The sequence below is a fragment of the Taudactylus pleione genome, unplaced genomic scaffold (genome assembly GCF_031769625.1).
Source record: "Taudactylus pleione unplaced genomic scaffold, aTauple2 ptg000342l, whole genome shotgun sequence".
NCBI lineage: Eukaryota > Metazoa > Chordata > Amphibia > Anura > Myobatrachidae > Taudactylus > Taudactylus pleione.
The window spans coordinates 1,529,217-1,546,720 of NW_028284743.1; the positions used below are offsets into that span (position 1 = coordinate 1,529,217).

The 17,504-nt window shown below is 39.8% G+C and overlaps 1 protein-coding gene across 1 annotated transcript in view; it reads left to right on the top strand.

Annotated features, from left to right (window-relative positions):
• Positions 1-17,248, top strand: part of KCTD16 (potassium channel tetramerization domain containing 16) — a 302,317-nt gene extending 285,069 nt beyond the window's left edge. The window contains exon 3 of the mRNA XM_088443973.1: positions 16,594-17,248. Coding sequence (XP_088300099.1) covers positions 16,594-17,045 — 452 coding nt within the window. The 3' untranslated portion in view covers positions 17,046-17,248. The remainder of the gene's footprint in view (positions 1-16,593) is intronic.
• Positions 17,249-17,504: the final 256 nt, after the last annotated feature.

Genomic DNA, 17,504 nt, shown 5'->3' on the forward strand with positions numbered 1-17,504 from the left:
GACCTGGTAAGATAGACATCATGTCCTACTGACAATGGAGACGGATAGAAAGTTGTGTGATGTCATTACTGATACATAGCAGAATAGACATCATGGGCCAGATGTAATAGCTCACAATTTTGCAAAAAATGTTTTTTTTTTTTGCCAAAATTGCATGTTTTGGACAACTCGCAAATGTTTTAGGGTTCGGGTACTATCCAAATCGCATGTTTTGGCCTCTACTAAAACTCACAAGGGCAAAATTGCATCTAGATTTTTTCCCATAGAAATCAATAGAAATCGCATATGTAATAGGGTGAATCTAGCCTGAGCAGGTCGGAATTAACACAGAAACATGCACCTATCCATGCATGTTTCTGTGTGTTAAAAAAAACTGTTCATTTTTTTTTTTTTCCATCAATAAATTTATATTGAGAATAAAATAGAAAAAAATGGGGTACAGAAAAAAGAGAAAGGGGCATGGGGGTAAAAGAAAACACAATAACAATGAAAATTATAAGGTATGAACAGGATATCCATAAATATCTAACAATTATTACAATACAAAATATAGCAAATAGATAGACTAAACATCTGAATCTCCTGAGGGAGGTGCATTTAGATTGCAAGGGGAAGACGGGTCCAGAGGGCTAATTCTCGCAGAGGGGGCACCTCTACCATCAGTGACATAGATATGCCATGGGTACCACTTTACAATAGGTGAAGACGGAGCCTTAGACTAACTAGCATCCCTAGTCTCCATTTTGAAATGAAATTGAGTTTTTGTAACAACTTTGGCAAATGGGGGGGGGAAGGGGACTTCCAATGTTGGGCTATTGTAGCCCTAGCAGATATTAAGATATGACCAAGAACATAACGAGCAGATTTGGGAATAGAGAGAGGGTACCAATGTAAAAGTGCTAGAGAGGGATCTAGAGGCAATATGAGACCTAAAACGTCCTGTATAAGGGAAAATACTTCTGTCCAAAAAGGGCGTAAAAAGGGGCAGTCCCAAAAAATATGAAAAATCGTACCTTCAGAGTGGCATAAACGCCAGCAAAATTTAGAAACCGTAGGCCACATCCCATGTAGTTTAGTAGGTGTCAAATATAGTCTGTTTAGGAGTTTAATATGCATTTCAGCGTGATTAGTGCATTTAGATAGGGAAAAAGAGGCTAAATGGATAGATTCCCATTGTTTAAGGGTAAAGGAACATTGAAGATCAGCTTCCCATTGAAGCTGAACAGAAGATTTGGTCATCTGGTCAGCAGGAGACAACAGTAAGTACCAAAAGGAGATGGCCCCACGGGAAGGTGATCTAGATAGTCTATTTAGAATTTGGTCTGGTGGTGTTTGGAGCATGGAGGGGCCGGTATTAAATTGAGCTATCCAGTGATGGAGTTGAAGATAATTAAACCAAGCTGATGGGCCCAATTCAAATTTGGCACATAAATCAGAAAACGGTAAAATAGAGGACGGGGAAAGAAAATCTGCTAGGGACTGAATACCTAATTGCATCCAGTAAATCATGTGGAGATTGGGAAACAAATTATCTAATGCTTGGAGGGATATGGTCCTAGTAGGAAGAGTGAAATTAAAATGAGTTGGGAGCCTAACATCCCATATCTTTAGGGTATCAAGGGCAGACTTGGGAAGTAATTGGGATTGTGGGCGTAGTTGTTTAGGTAACCATAGAAGGTCCGATATAGGGAATTCTTGAAAAAGGGCATGTTCTAGGTCCGCCCAGGGCTTAGTGTGGGGGGGAGAAACCAATCACACAGCTGAGAAAGGAGGGCAGCTTCATGGTACCTAGGTAGGTCAGGGAGATTGAGGCCTCCTTGTTGTCTAGAGTGTATCATACGGTTATAAGCTATTCTAGGAGCTTTGTGTTTCCATACATAAGATGTCATCAGTTTCCGCATTTGTTGTAACATTTTACGGGGTATTGCGTACGGTATAGCATGGAACAGGTACATCAGTTTGGACAGTAACATAATCTTGAATGCCGCTAGACGGTCTAACCAGGAGACCTCATGATTCATCCATGCAGTGGTTAAAGTTGTCAACTGTATCAGCAGAGGGGCGTAATTAACAATGTGAACATTACTAATTTGAGGAGGGGCTAGAAATGCCTAGGTAGGATATGGAGGAGTCCTTCCAAGAAAAAGGAAAACGTCCTTTCAGGGATTGAAGGATTGTAGGGGGAATGTTGATAGGTAGCGCTTCCATTTTAGTTGTATTCAATTTGTAATAGGAAGCAGCACTATAGTTGTTTAAAATATTGTGGAGGGGAATCAACAAAGTCTCTGAGTCACAAACAATAAAACATCATCTGCAAAGAGACACAATTTATGAGAAGTGTTACCTACTGAGAGACCAGGGAAATCAGTGGATGAGCGAATCATTTGGGCGAGTGGTTCTATAGCCAATACAAAGATTAGTGGGGAGAGAGGGCATCCCTGTCTAGTGCTGTTAGATATCTGGAAAGGTGAGGAAAGGAAGCTGTTGCTAAAAATCCGGGCTGAGGGGCCAGTGTAAAGAGCATTGATTGAGCTAAGGATATTGCCTTGGAGTCCAAACCTGTATAACACCTGGCGCATATAGTCCCAATGGAGTCTGTTGAATGCTTTTTCAGCATCTAGTGATAAGAGGAGAAGTGGTTGTTTATTATGTGAGGCCCATTCCACCAGGTCCAGAACCCTACGTGTATTGTCGGGAGCCTGACGTTCAGTAACAAAGCACACCTGGTCAGGGTGTATTAACTGAGGAAGTAGTGTGTTCAGATGATTAGCTATTAATTTAGCATAGATTTTAATGTCTGTGTTAAGAAGTGCTATAGGTCTGTAGTTTTTACAGTCAGAGGGGTCCTTGCCCGGCTTCGGGATAGTCACAATTTGTGCCTCCACCATTTCGGCTGGAAAGGAGCCAGTTTTAGAAGCCTCTAGATATAGCTGTAAAAGGATTGGGGAAAGGACACCTCTGAATTCAGAGTAAAAAGAGTTAATAAAGCCATCTGGGCCCGGGGCCTTACCCCTAGTGAGTTGCCTAATTACAGATTGTATCTCCTCCAGTGACCAAGGGGCGTTTAAGGAGCCAGGCTACCTGCATCTAAGGTAGGAAGAGACAAACTATCTAGAAAAGAAGAAATAATAGGGGTTGTGGGTTGAGGGGTGGAGGGATCTTCAGACAGGTTATACAATTTTGCATAGTATTTTGAGAACAGATTGGCAATGTCAAGAGGATTAAGGCATTTGGAACCGGAGGGGGAGTGAAGACACTTAACCCTATTTCTGGCTTGGTGACCGCGGAGTTTAAGAGCTAAAAGGCGAGAAGCTTTATTCCCGGCAGTATAGAACTTGTGACGTAATCGAGTAAGGGCTGAGTGCATGCGGAGCATAAACAGTTTCTGAAGCTGCTGTTGGACCTCTTGCAGTTGTTTACGTAACAACCTAGTAGGGTGGGCCTGATTCTGAGATTCCAAGGATCGAAGGGAAGACTCCAAATCGATTTGTGATTTACGGGAGCGAGCTTTAAGATGAGCACCTTTTTTGGATAGAGGTGCCGTGAAGTACCGCCTTCAGGGCACACCAATATGTAAAAACTGAAGTGTCCAAAGGCGAGTTGGTCTGAGTATATAGCGTAAGAGAATCCGTAAGAGCCTTTAGAATCTCTGGATCATGGAGATGGTAGTCAGGAAAATGCCAAGGGCATGTAGGGGGAAATTGTTTATGGGGGTGTTAGGTTTAGGCACCGGGGAGGGAGGTTTAGGGGTAGGGAGAGAAGGGTTATGATACCTACCGACAGGTGTCTGTATCCTAATCATGTCGGTATGCCAGCATCAGGACTTTGACCACTGGCATCCTGTACCCATCCTGTTTAGAGTGCACCAGTATGAATATCTGTAATGTAAAATTTAATTAGATGCCTTCAGAAATTAGTTGGTTATAAAACCTGATTTTGGTCTTTCAGGTAATTTTGTAATCTAGTGCTACAGGAGACTGGAAATTTGATTTATCCTGAAACACATAGAAGAGATATTTTCATTTATTAGAAGTTACTATACTGATGTAGACTTATCTTTGGTTAAAGTTATTTTCAAGTTTAAAAAGTTGAATGCCTGACACAGGAGATGTTTATGTATTTTATATGTGAGAAGTTGAAAGATTTAGACAGTCAATCAAAATGTTAGAGGGTTTTTGTACTGTACATGCATTTACTGGAAAATCTGCCTTTTCTTTTTATACTGTCTTTTTTTTATAATGGTTTGATAAAAACTCATTATTTCTTTTTTTTCCATATCTGTTAAAAGTTAAAGGCAATTTACTGTTCCTTGCTTATTGCTTTGTATGCTCTTGGTGTACGGAAGTCTCCCTAATGGACTCATCAAGCTGGCAAGATGTAGCCTTTATAATGATGATGCTGTGGGGATTCAGTTTTCACGCTGCTCCGGTTCTTAGAATGGTACAAGTTACTTAAGAGAAATTTGCTACCACCTGGAGACTTAATCATGAAGGTTTTCCTAGCACGCTCTCACACCTTTCTGATGTGTCAAAAGCATTGACAATGTTTACACATTTTACTCCATTTTCCATCTGAGTTTCTCTTTCAAAATGTTTTAAAATAAGTACTGTCATTTTCTAGCAGGGAATGTCTACTATATAATATATAACACTTTATTTTCTACTTTGTACTGAGTTTGCAATGACGGGATAAGCCAGGGGCGTGGCTTACACTTGTAGGGGTCCTGGTTGAAATGTCTAGATATAATAATATTAAGAAAACAGTACCATTGCTGTAATTATAATTATGAGAGTCCCATTTAGACAATAAATAATTTTAAGTGAATATTCCAAAAATATATTACTCTGTATAATTATTACGTAGAATAATCTTAAATGCTTTATACAGCATTGGATGGGTCTTATTTTAGATTGAGATTATATACAAATTAAGCAAAGTGTTATGCTGTACATTTCACATTGTGGATCAATATTGACATATCTCAAAAGTGTCGTATCTAGTGCAGGGTGAGTGGGGCACATGCCCTGGGAGCCGTGTCAGGCCCAGCAGAGGAGGGCGACACCGGCCAAGGCAGTACAGATGCTGGCACTGGGATCAAATGTCAGAACCCAGCGCCGGAAGTGTAGCAGTGGTGGCAGATAGTGGCAGTCAGTGCTGCTAGCAGGTGTCTGCTCCCAGTGCCAGCCAAGTAGCTGCTGGTGAAACTTGGTGCCAGACATGAGCTGAGTGAAGCTCGCAGCCCAGCAGCCATGATGCCACCTCTATTTAAATTTGGCGCACAGTGGCTATTTGAATTTGGCGCCGGATGCATGCCAAGAGCGGCTTGTGGACCGGCAGCCAATCAGGGGTTTCCAAGTTGAGCCAATAGTGTGCTTGTGGCGTCTGACATCAGACACTGCTGAGCAGTGGAGGGAGTTCAATGCTGGAGGAACAAAGAAGAGTACATTCTGTGGAGAGCTCTGGCAGCCGCAGAAGAGCCAGAATACAAAGCGGTCAAGAAAGAAGATGCCCGGCTGGAGAAGAATAGGCAGCAGAAGAAAGAAATTGAGGCTTCCCACTGCAGCCTCTCCCAGGCCCAGGTCACATAAGTTGGCACTACACTGTGGCATAATGTGTATAAGGGGCATTGCCTACAGTGTGATATAATGTGTATAATGGGCATTGACTACAGTGTAGCATAATGTGTATAAGGACAACTGACTACAGTTTGGCATCATGTTTATAAGCGGCATTGACTACAGTGTGGCAAAATATGTATAAGAGGCATTGCCTACAGTGTGGCATAATGTGTATAATGGGCATTGACTGCAGTGTGGCATAATGTGTATAAGGACCATTGGCTACAGTTTGGCATCATGTTTATAAGGGGCATTGACTACAGTGTGGCATAATGTGTATAAGGGGCATTAACTACAGTGTGGCATAATGTGTATAAGGGCATTGACTACAGTGTGGCATAATGTGTATAAGGGGCATTAATTACTGTGACAGGATCACCAGAGATGGCAATAGTGAGCCATGGATTCTGTGTGGGGCTGGAAGGATCTGCCCACACAGAGTACAAAAATTAAGTTTTCCACAACTAGGGGCTGCCATGTGGAGAGAGCTCAGGTGAGGGCTAACGAGGCAGACCTACAGTCAGGCTGCATGTGGAATCAGTCCATGGAGGTCTGGCAGCTACAGAGCCCAGTGTGCCTGGAAGCCATTGGGAGCCAGGGGGTCTGAGTCCAGACCTTCATGAGGCAGGGAGGACTGAAAAACACAGACTGTACATTGAAGGACATTGAAGCAGCTAAGCTGCAGGCTAAGGAAGCCAGAGCCTATACCTGTAAGAGACAGGGAAGGCCACCAAGACTGTCTATGTTTTGTGTAGCTGTGGCAGCCAAGCCAGGCTGGAGCCAGCAATAGACCTGCAGAGAAGCAGGCAGAGACTTTATTTGCAGACTAGCTGCCCAAAGGTAGTGAGGGGCGAAGAAGTGAGTCAGTGCCCTAAATGGGGGCTAGACGTTTGTTGTTTTCTTTCTACCGTAAAGTGAAGTAAAGTGTATTGTGGTCATAATTCCAGTATATACAGGACCAGCAATCACAGTAAGTGGCAGTAGGGGTATCCTGGCTGAGCTGAATGTTTTTATTTCAGATGTGGCCACAATTCCAGAGCATTGCGGCAAATCCGAGAGTCTGCCATGTCTCCTTATGCACTGGATAGTGTATTATTATACAGTATTGATAATTAACCCTATTGATGGTCTATAGCATTGCACCCCTAACAGTGCATGTTTTCCAGATTTTCTAGTTGGTGCACAGGTGCACATGGCTGACGCATGTTAAAAGATCCACAAGTGCTGCTAATTATTTAATTTGTGATACTGAGAACATGAAGCACTAGTAAAATTCTATTCTGCACATGGTGTGGACTGGGGAGAGGGGATTCCAAGCAACCAGAACCCCCCCTGCATTTTCCTATGCCCTGGGTGCCGAACACCCTAGTTATGCCTCAGTCTATCAAATATTGTTTATATAGTTCTATATATTAATACAAACTTCTGCTCTTTAATATATATAATCACACAGTACACAAAATCCCTGCTCTCTTTTGGTAATGCTTTTAGAATTGTGTTACGCTTAGCCCCATTGAAGTCAATAGTCTTGAGCTAAATTGTAAGTTGAGTTTGTTGGCTGAAGCTTAGTGAGGTCACACCATGACCATCAGTATCTTGTTTATACAGACAGACAATAGAAATTGTAATGATAGGAAGCTTAACAAGACAGTCACTTGCTATTTTTGCCAGAGTGCCTGTGGCTGTGCTTTCTTACTGAGATAATAACTCACTTCCCCTCTGCTCTGCTGAAAATGTAGTACAGGGGGAGTTGCCAATAGCAACCAGTCAGCTTTGAGGCAGCATTTATGAAGTACATTCTATAAAATGATAGGTAGATGCTGACTGGTTGCTATGGGTAACTTTCTTACTTGTTCACTTGTCCACTTTTTACACTGCTTGATACATCTCCCCCTTAGTCACTTGCATGGTGCTGTTTAGACGCATTCTGCGGAGATGCAGTCATAATCCCGGCAAGTGGAATGTTGGTGCTTAGAATACCGGTGCAACATCCCGACCGCCGGCATCCCAAAGGTAAGTAGTGGGGTTAGGAGGACAGTAGGGTAAGGCACTAGGGGGAGGATTAGGCTTAGGGTGCAGGGAGGGGGAGGTTAGGTGTAGGCACTAGGGGGTAGATTAGATTTTTAGGCACCGGGGAGGGAGGTTTAGGATTAGGGGTAGGGAGAGGAGAAGGGTTAGGATACCTATCGACAGGTGTCGATATCCTAACCCTGTCGGGATTATGACGGTCGGGATTCCAAGCGCCAGAATCCCGTACCCAACACATTCTGTGTGTCTTTTCCCGCTCTGACACATGTGGCTTCTCCGATGTCCAGAACTTTACTACATTTACAGAAGGTGGGAGGGAGAGATTAATAAGGGGAATAGAAACCGTGAAAGATGTCAAATAAGTGAGACTCATTTTGTTTTTATTCTTTGCTTGTATTTTTTATTTCAATAGATTCGCATTTTTAAGTGTTCATATTATCGGACTTTTTAGTGCCAACAGCCTAGTGAAATGTATTTTATTTTGTTTTGTCTGGTATAGGAATTGAGTGCCAGTAATTATTTATATCTTATATTCTGTGTGAAACGTCTTTCACACCTAAACTATTGTAGTGGACAATTCTCATTTTCTTGTGTGCCCAGCTCAAGTAAGGTGAGCAGAGAAGGAGGTTGTTGATTAGACAGGTAAAGTCCTCATCATATTATTATTATTTATCCACCTTTAAGGGGTTTATGCAAAGTTACATTTATATACACTAAAGTTAGCGCTAGAGATTATCTTGTATTGTACAGTATATCTGTCTTTGGAAGCCATTTGGGAAGCTTCCATTAATCTCCTCGGCTGTGGTCTTTAGGTGCTATGACACCAGCCAGTTCTGCTCTGACTCAATATCCTCTATTATCAGGTGAATCAATGATAAGGATGTGTTCCTGTAAGTTTGGATCAAATGGAGTATTATGCCATCTCCACTGGCTCAGTTTTCTCCTATAATCCAATTATTCACAAGGTTCTAATGTAGTTCTTCAAGGCTCTTCTTTGTATAATATTGTTTAAAATATAATGTGAAAATATAAAAAAGTGTCTTAAATCATCTTGCAAATCAACATAAATAAACTCACTATCACTGACTCTTAAATTAGTTCAGTATCGTTGTGATGAAAAAAGAAATGAATGGGATAAGTTCCATTTATAAAGATTTCCATTAGTTGTAGTTATGAAATATAAGAGGAAATGTGTCAAACCTTCTAAAGAGTGGAGACCAAACAGCTTCTACCTTTAATTTTATATACTGTACTTGATAATTGCTAGCTTGAAGCTGATTGGAGAAGTTTCTCATAGTAACCAATCTCTAGAAGGTTTGACACAATTCCCCGATAATTACGTTTGGAATCATCTGCAGTTGTCAGAAGGGTTAATTCAAAATGATTTGTTTCTTCCTTGTCCCAATAGCTGACCACATAACATTGTTTCCCCCTCATCAGTAGAGATTCTGAAGTTTTTAATTGAGTGCTCACTTCAATTGTCAACACTTGACAATGATGTGTATTTCGAAAGCTTCAACTGTGCTTATATTAATCAAACTGTAGTTAGTATTCAATATGCAGCATATTTAAAGTGTTAAATTAAATATTCACTTTCTTAGATACCTATGAATCTCTATTGATGCAATAACTGTGGCAGGGTAATTGTGGGGTAATAATGATAACATTGTTTTGCATTAATCTGGCTTGTAATAGATAACTACCTAGACATCGGCATTCCGTGTACCAATTTATTTCAGTGGACCCATGAGAATGAAAGGTCATAGAATTTTAAGCATGTCTAAAGTATTCACATTTGTTTTCATATTGATGGCAATCCCTAAAAAAATCTGCTTCATGGGTTAAAGAGTTGGGACAAAGAATTCCTTGTTATTTATTTTGTGATTTAGAACAATTTTGACTCATAGGGCAATACTTACTAAAGTGCGTTTTTTTAGTAGTGGAGATGTTGCCCTTACTAACCAATCACATTCTAGCTATTATCTTCTAGAAGGTGCTATAATAAATGTCATGTAGAATCTGATTGGTTGTTATGGGCAATATTTCCATTTCTAAAAACCTGCACTTTAGTAAATACCCCATACTGTACATTGCTTAAATAGACTATTTACATTTTACATTGCTGAAAACAATCACTAGATTGCCCAAAGACAATATATCACAATCATTTTTTATAGGTACAGTATATATCCACTCTATTCAAATGCAGTGGATTACACCAGCTATGGAAAAGGCTGATTAAAAACATTACATTGTGAATTCATTTTGTTTAATCGGAAATAATGCAAACATCAAAAAATGAGCACACAGATACAGGATGCCATAATCTCTGTAAACCATAATCCATCAGAAAGTAGTTAGCTTTCCATGCCAAGACAAAGACAATGGAATTTACAATTATCAGTGGGCCTGATTCAGCATTATTCCCACTTTTCAAGTATAAAGGGTTTATTTACTAAGCAGTGTTAAGAGACAGAGTGAAAAGTTATAAGAAAGTGATAAGTAGCCAGCCAATCAGATCCCAACTGTCAACTCACAGGCTGTGTTTGAAAAATGACAGTTGGGAGCTGATTGGCTGGCACCTTATCACTTTCTTATCACTTTTCACTCTGTCTCCTAACACTGCTTAGTAAATAGACCACTAATTCTTATAAGAGTGCCCTCAGATGTACAGTATGCTTTCCAAAGTTTTTACATTGCAAAAATATAGCTTCATGATTAACAAATACAAAATAAATAAATGAAAGGGTTTGTTCCATAAGTAGGTCTATCTTAATGAACGCTACCACCTGATTGGCTACTACCGCCTGAGATCAGTTTTATAGCTCTAAACTCCCAGAATGCAGTGCTTTCACAGATTGAACAGTATGTATATATGATATATTAAAGCAATTACTGAGTTAGAATATATTAACATAGAAAACTGCATTTAAACGCTTCTATTTTTGGTACCTGACTGAGGAGGGAATTTTAATATATGAGAAAAAATAAGAGTGTATAGAATAAGGGTTTATTAGCCAGCATGAAGAGATATGAATTATTATGAATCTCCTTTCCTGTGTAGTGATGCAATAACTACTACTGCAATTACTGTTATATAGTAAATTGAGAAGTATTACATTTACTGTGCTGCTGTAGATAGAGTTGTGCATGCTGATGAGCATACCAATCATGCATGGCATTTGTCTAAGATAAATGTGTTTCATTCATATATGCAAATTGTACATTTAATATTAACACATAAAAGCTATATCTTGCAATTGTACAGTGGATTGTAGACCTAAACCAGTGTCCAGAAACAGAATTTGTTTTTCAAGTGTGAAAGGTGAGAGAAACATTATCAGATTCAATCAGTCCCATGTAATGATGAGTTTTTACAACCTGTAGCCAATCACATCATCAGAATGTTATCAACGTCGCAGAGTATTACAGGAGAGGAGTCTGCTTGTTTTGTAAGTGGCAGTGAGCTTGTCCTCTCATGTGGTTGTGTGAGGGCTGTATATGATAAGGGAATGTGGGCAAATGGTTGGTCACAGACTGAGTGTAAAGAGCAAGGTACCTGATAACCAGAGCCGTAACTAGACTTTTTGGTGCCCTGTGCCAGAAAGAGCATTGGTGCCCCTCTCATTTTTCAAAGGGACATGGCTTCATGGGGAAGGGCCAGGGAAGAGATAGGAGAGGCCATGAGATGCTGAGGATGAAATAAGAGGAAGCTACAAGCAAAAATTATAATAAACAGAAATTTGACAGGCCCAAACAGCACCCCCTGACCTGTGGTGCCCTGTGCGATGGCACCGACAGCACTACCCTAGCTACGGCCCTGCTGATAACACATAGTGATCTGAGGCTGCGGCTCCAGTAATACAGGATGATCATTATGCCAAAGGCACCTCTTTATGGGGCATAGTTATCAAATAATGTCTGTGGCATATCCCCTGAAAGCACTTATATGAAGGAGGGAACGTAGAAGATATCTATCCATGGGGTCTATTTACTAAGCAGTGTTAGGAGACAGTGTGAAAAGTGATAAGGTGCCAGCCAATCAGCTCCCAACTGTCATTTTTCAAACACAGCCTGTGAGATGGCAGTTGGGAGCTGATTGGCTGGCACCTTATCACTTTCTTATCACTTTTTACTCTGTCTCCTAACACTGCTTAGTAAATAGACCCCTATATCTGCTGTGGACACTCCATTTCCGCCAGCAGCTGCAGCTCCTATAGGTTCTATGGGGTCTGCGAAGCTGTCAGATTTATCATTTCACTTTTTACATATTGAAGGGATGGGCTCCTTTCAGAGCTCCTGTACCTGCAGGTGTTTAATAGTTGATCTGAGCGACCTATAAATTCTTATTGCCATGAATCGCGGTGATAAGAAATGATTGGGTCTAAAACCTGATATTTAGTAAATATACCCCTGTGAGGTTAAGATTATATATTCTGATTACCCCTTGTAGTGTTCAAGTATAAAACGCCATTTACTGTAACTGAACTGTTCTAAAGATTAAATAAACATTTTCTTCTGATGTGTTTGCAAATCTCATATCGCAAAACGTATTTACTGTATCAAGTAACAGATTTTCTTTTAACAAATCTATCAAATAACAGAGATTTTGTTTTAACAAAGATACTGTAATAGGTTTATTTTATTTGATGAGAAAGGTAAACCAGGCAGAAATAACATGAAAAGGGCAAGCACTTCAGAAACTAGCCAATACAAGCAGAAATCAATATTCCTCGTGTATAAGTTTCTTGCAAATTCACACAGACGGTTTTACAAAGTGTCACTCAATAGTTTTTCCTCAGGCAAGAATTAAATAACTTTCAATTTAACTAATATTGATTTTTCAGGTCTGTTTATAGAAGAAGTGTAACATTGGGTCTATAAATGTTCCTGGCCTGAGTATATGCAGACTGGTAGGCTCCCTCCTCCATAAGGTGACATTTCATCACAAGCCTTGCTTTTCCAGTGTGTTGTACCCACAGAATTACATCTGTCAATGTCTCGCAGAGTTATATGATTTATGATCAAGTATGGATTGCAAATGATTGTAAATAGGACGAGAGTTATAGGATAAGTAGTGTTTGCAACCTATTTGTTATCTTGCCCAGCACTAATTAAAAAGTCCCAAAATAAAGTTATTGCAGAGGTGCTTAAAACATAATTTATTACACATAAAAGTTAGTAAACTCAAAATGAATTTATTAAATAGAATATATTGACCAATGGATATGCTAATAATAAAAATTACTGATAACCAAATAAATATACCATAAGTTCCCGGGAGTATAAAATAAAAGTAAATCACATTACAAACAATAAAACTTCAGAACATATAGTATACTTAGATACATAGTATAAAAAGAGTGCAATCTCAGTACTAAATCACTAGTATAAAATAGAAACTCTGATAATGAGCACAACATGAAGTCACAATGTCAAATGATAACTTAAGAGTCAGTCCTCCTTATAGAGTAAAAGGAAATAATAGGTTACCAGCAGTTACAGTATGAGCGGGCAGAGTCACAGTTCAGCTACAGTATATGGAAATCCATAAAATAGCTTAATTTATATAAGGCTGGAGATATTGGCAGGAGAGAGTCCTTTATAATACTCACTGGTAGCGGCAATATCCACTCTTTGATTTAATTTGGCAGCTGGTACATCATTATATTTATTTAACACAGGAGTAGAGTAGGCGCCAGGGTACCTCTTTGATAACTTATTAAAATGTGTAGGAATCTATAGCTCAGTATAGAGATCAGGGTGGAGCTGTTGAGTTTCCTGTTGGAAGCAGAAGAGATAAGTTGCTGTACCAGTCCATGGGCCAGTAGGGGACAGACAGTCTGTCCCCTGAGACATACAGTTTAGAGGACCCACAATTTTCAATTGGAGTCAAGAGGGTGTCCTGTTTATAAATACAGTAGTTGGAATCAGGACCAGTGAATAGGGACCTTCAGCTGTGTAAAGACATTGGAGGAGATGTATGAAGTCTTGGAGAGCGATAACATAGGGAGAGATAAAAAGTACCAAATAATAAGCGTCTGTGTAATTTTTCTAGCACAGCCTATACAATGACAATTAGAAGCTGATTGGTTGGTTCTTTATTTCAGACTGTATGTAATCACTAGGCTAGTTCTGCCCACTTTTATAATGCAATTAGTATCTACTGTGCTGTGCAGTACAACTTTGTTTAATTAACTCATACATCAAAACGCAGATGACATAGTATAGAATACCCATACAGTATCAGAAGAGCAAACATGTGAACACTAAACATAAGTTGGAAAAGACACATACATGAAAAAACGCACTTCCTTGCATACAGTATGTTGAGTTGGGCATGTGAGTTGCACCAGCACATTTCCAAAATTTACTCCAGGAGTAACAATTACAGTATATGAGTATGTGTCTCCAATTACATGCAGTGAAACATACGTCAAAATCTGCATACAGTCGTATGTGTGTTCGTTTTTGTTACGTCTAAGTCTATATGAGTCCCATAGTGTGCAACAGATTAAAGTAAAATAATTGTGAAGTCTGCAAGCATGGATATCCAACAAGGTTTATTCAGGGGGCCATCAGCACCTGCATGCAGCCGTGGCAGCTTTTGAGGAACAGCGCCAATATAATTTTTAATCAGGCGCCAGTCGGGAGCCAATAGGAATTTGCGGAACAGCAGCCAATCAGCAGCAGCTGCTGGTCCACGAGTTCCGATTAGCTCGTGACCGGTGCCTGATTAAAAATTACATCGGGGCTGTTTTCCCATGGCTGCGGCTGCATACAGGTGCTGGTGGCCCGGCACCAAATTCACCAGGGCACACAAGAATAGAGGCTGTGGACGGGCACAAGGGGGAGGTTAGATGCTCCCAGAGGGACACAGAGAGAGTTGCTGGAAAGGGGTTGGGATGGAAAAATAGCCTACGTAAGAGGCAATACTGTGTGTGGCATTACTGTGGGGCATATTGTGTTATAAGGGGCATTACTGTGTGTGGCAAAATGTGTAAGGGGCATTACTGTGGGGTATAATGTATAAGGGACACTACTACTGTTAGGGAATAATATATAAGGGCACTACTACTGCATGGCATAATGTTTTATAAGAGGCACTACAACTGTGTGGCATAATGTTTATAAGGAGTACACTGGATATGCAGTTTTTACGCAAAACAATAAGTGCCATATAGTAAACATCATATTAATTTTTTTGTGGTTGCATATGTGAGCTATATACAGTACAGTATGTTAAGGTCTCCCTGCGATGTATTTAAGGTAGGTAGATTTAATACTTTTGGAGCTAAAGAGTTTGTTGGACTCTCTCACTGGGCTCTGAAATATTGTACTGTATATCACAGTCAGTTGGACTCATCACCAGTGTCATCACTGTTACCATGTAAGACTAGAGTATGTGAGTTTGAAGGCACAGGTGAATCATGGGGCTATTATGTGAGTAGCTGTACTCATACTCATATTTATAATGGGTACAGGATGTGCGCTGCACCCGCAGTATACTTGCCTTGTGCCGGCAAATGGGGCCTTCCTCCTCTGCGCTGCCATCTTCCCAGTGACATCAGACATCTTCGGGAAGATGGTTCTGTGCAGTAAAAGCAAAGACTCTTGTGCACGTGTGTGCCATCTTCCCAAATATCACTGGGAAGATGGTGGCATAGAGGAAGGACCTGCTTGCTGGCACAAGGTACAGTAAGATGCGCTGCCCCGGAGGTTAATACACCCATGGCTGTACTGTTCATTAGTGACAGATGCATTATTATTCAATTTTTTATGCGATAATTATCACTTTTTATTGTGGTGATTTTCAACTGAAAGTATCAAAGTGAATTCAAATTTGAAAAGTGTATTTTCAGCAATAAGTAAAAAAGTTGAAAGAATGGCTTCAGCATAAGAGCACAAAAAACATTTATAGCAGGGGTATTCAACATGTGGTCCTCCAGCTGCTGTGGAACTACACATCCCAGTATTTCCTGTTCCACAACAGCTGGAGGGCCACATGTTAAATACCCTTGATCTATAGCAACATTAAATTATGAACATTAAATAAGTGAGTTGGAGCATTTTGAGGAATATTTGGAGATATATAAGTATTTCAGAGGTAGTAAAAGTTATACTGGTGTTTCCAGCATTTTCTGGAAGTTTGTGGATTCTTGAGTAAAATTATCTTTTGACCACTGAGATTCAGAATGGTGGATGGCTTTGAAAAGTGTATAGAGTATTTTTAATTTAATTTGCTGCATGATCATAAGATAGTCCAGACATTTTCGCTTATCTGTGGACAAATGTTCAATTTCCTAACATTGGTACTGCATCCTTTATAAAGCTCAGCGTGTTTAAAACTGTTGCTCTTTTCCTTTTATGTGATTGCGTAACCTTTAGGAAACTAATATTTTAACCCATGAGGCAGGGATTGTTTTATATTTATGAAGATAATACTGTACTTGCACAGCATTGATATATATTTAATGTAAAAATAAAATTAAACATACATGACTTTCGTAACGGTTTATACAAATTTGTTTGTTCTCTAAAATCAGACATACACCTGTAATTGGTGCCTGCACTCCATGTATTCTCCAGGGCTACTACTATGGAGAATGTTTAATCCAATCTGGTCTCAGTCAGACAGCCCTTGTCAAGTTAAAATGATTAGATAAGCTAATTAAGATCTCCGATATGTTTTAATCAAAACCCTAGCTGAGTCCTAGTAAGATTAGGAACTATTAGTTTGGGTCCATTTGGAAGTACAGACATCAGACCCCATAGTTCTTTTAGATAAGGTAAGGGGTGTCTTTCAGGTAAGCAAAATAATAATTATAAGTGCAAAATCTCCTTTGACATGTTTAACATTCAAGAAAATGTGTTTTATTTGTGGTAAATGTTAAGTTGGAGATTGATACATAAGAAGATATTTACATTATACTCTGATTAATTGCAGGGGGGCCGTCCAGATGGCCATCTTCTCATTGTGACTGCTGCTGTAAAAACACAAAAGGGGACAAGGAGGGCGAAAGTGGAACATCTTGCAATGAACTCTCTACATCCAGCTGTGACAGTCAGTCTGAAGCCAGCTCTCCTCAAGAGACAGTCATCTGTGGGCCTGTGACCCGCCAACCCAACATACAAACTCTAGATCGACCAGCCAAGAAGGGACCGGTGCAGATTCTTCAGCAGTCTGAAATCCGTCGGAAAAGTGACCTTTTACGAACTTTAACATCGGGGTCCAGAGAGTCCAACACATGTAAAAAAAAAGTGGTAAAGGAAAAGCTCTCAATTGAGGAAGAGCTAGAAAAGTGTATTCAGGATTTCATGAAGATAAAAATACCGGAAAGGTTTCCCGAGAGGAAGTATTCATGGCAGTCAGACCTGTTGTCAAAGTATCACCTATAGGAAAGATGGGGTGGGGTATAAAACACAATTCTATGGTACATGAAACCTATTGTTCATTTGGTAGATTGCCATGTCCACTTAAACTACTGCCTATATACATAAATCACCTTAACCCCTACTGGATGGACTTATTGCACCATCTACACTATTCCTGACTGATTCTTATCTACAGCAAAGGTGTTAACGTTGATAGTTACAGGGTATTATTTTTTTCTCCTCCATGTAAGCACAATGTATTATGTTTCGTTGACATCTAAGCAAGATGGTTTCTGCAAACACCGATAGCACAAACATAATAGACATGGTAAACAAATGCTTCTGGGATATTGACATTTTATTCTCTTTCATTTTCAGTTTTCCAAATTCAATGTCAGTGTGTTTGTTAAGAAAGTCTCTGAAAGAGTGTCACTTCAAAATGCATGTTTCCTTACTGGAGGTTGGAGGTCACATGAGTTCAAA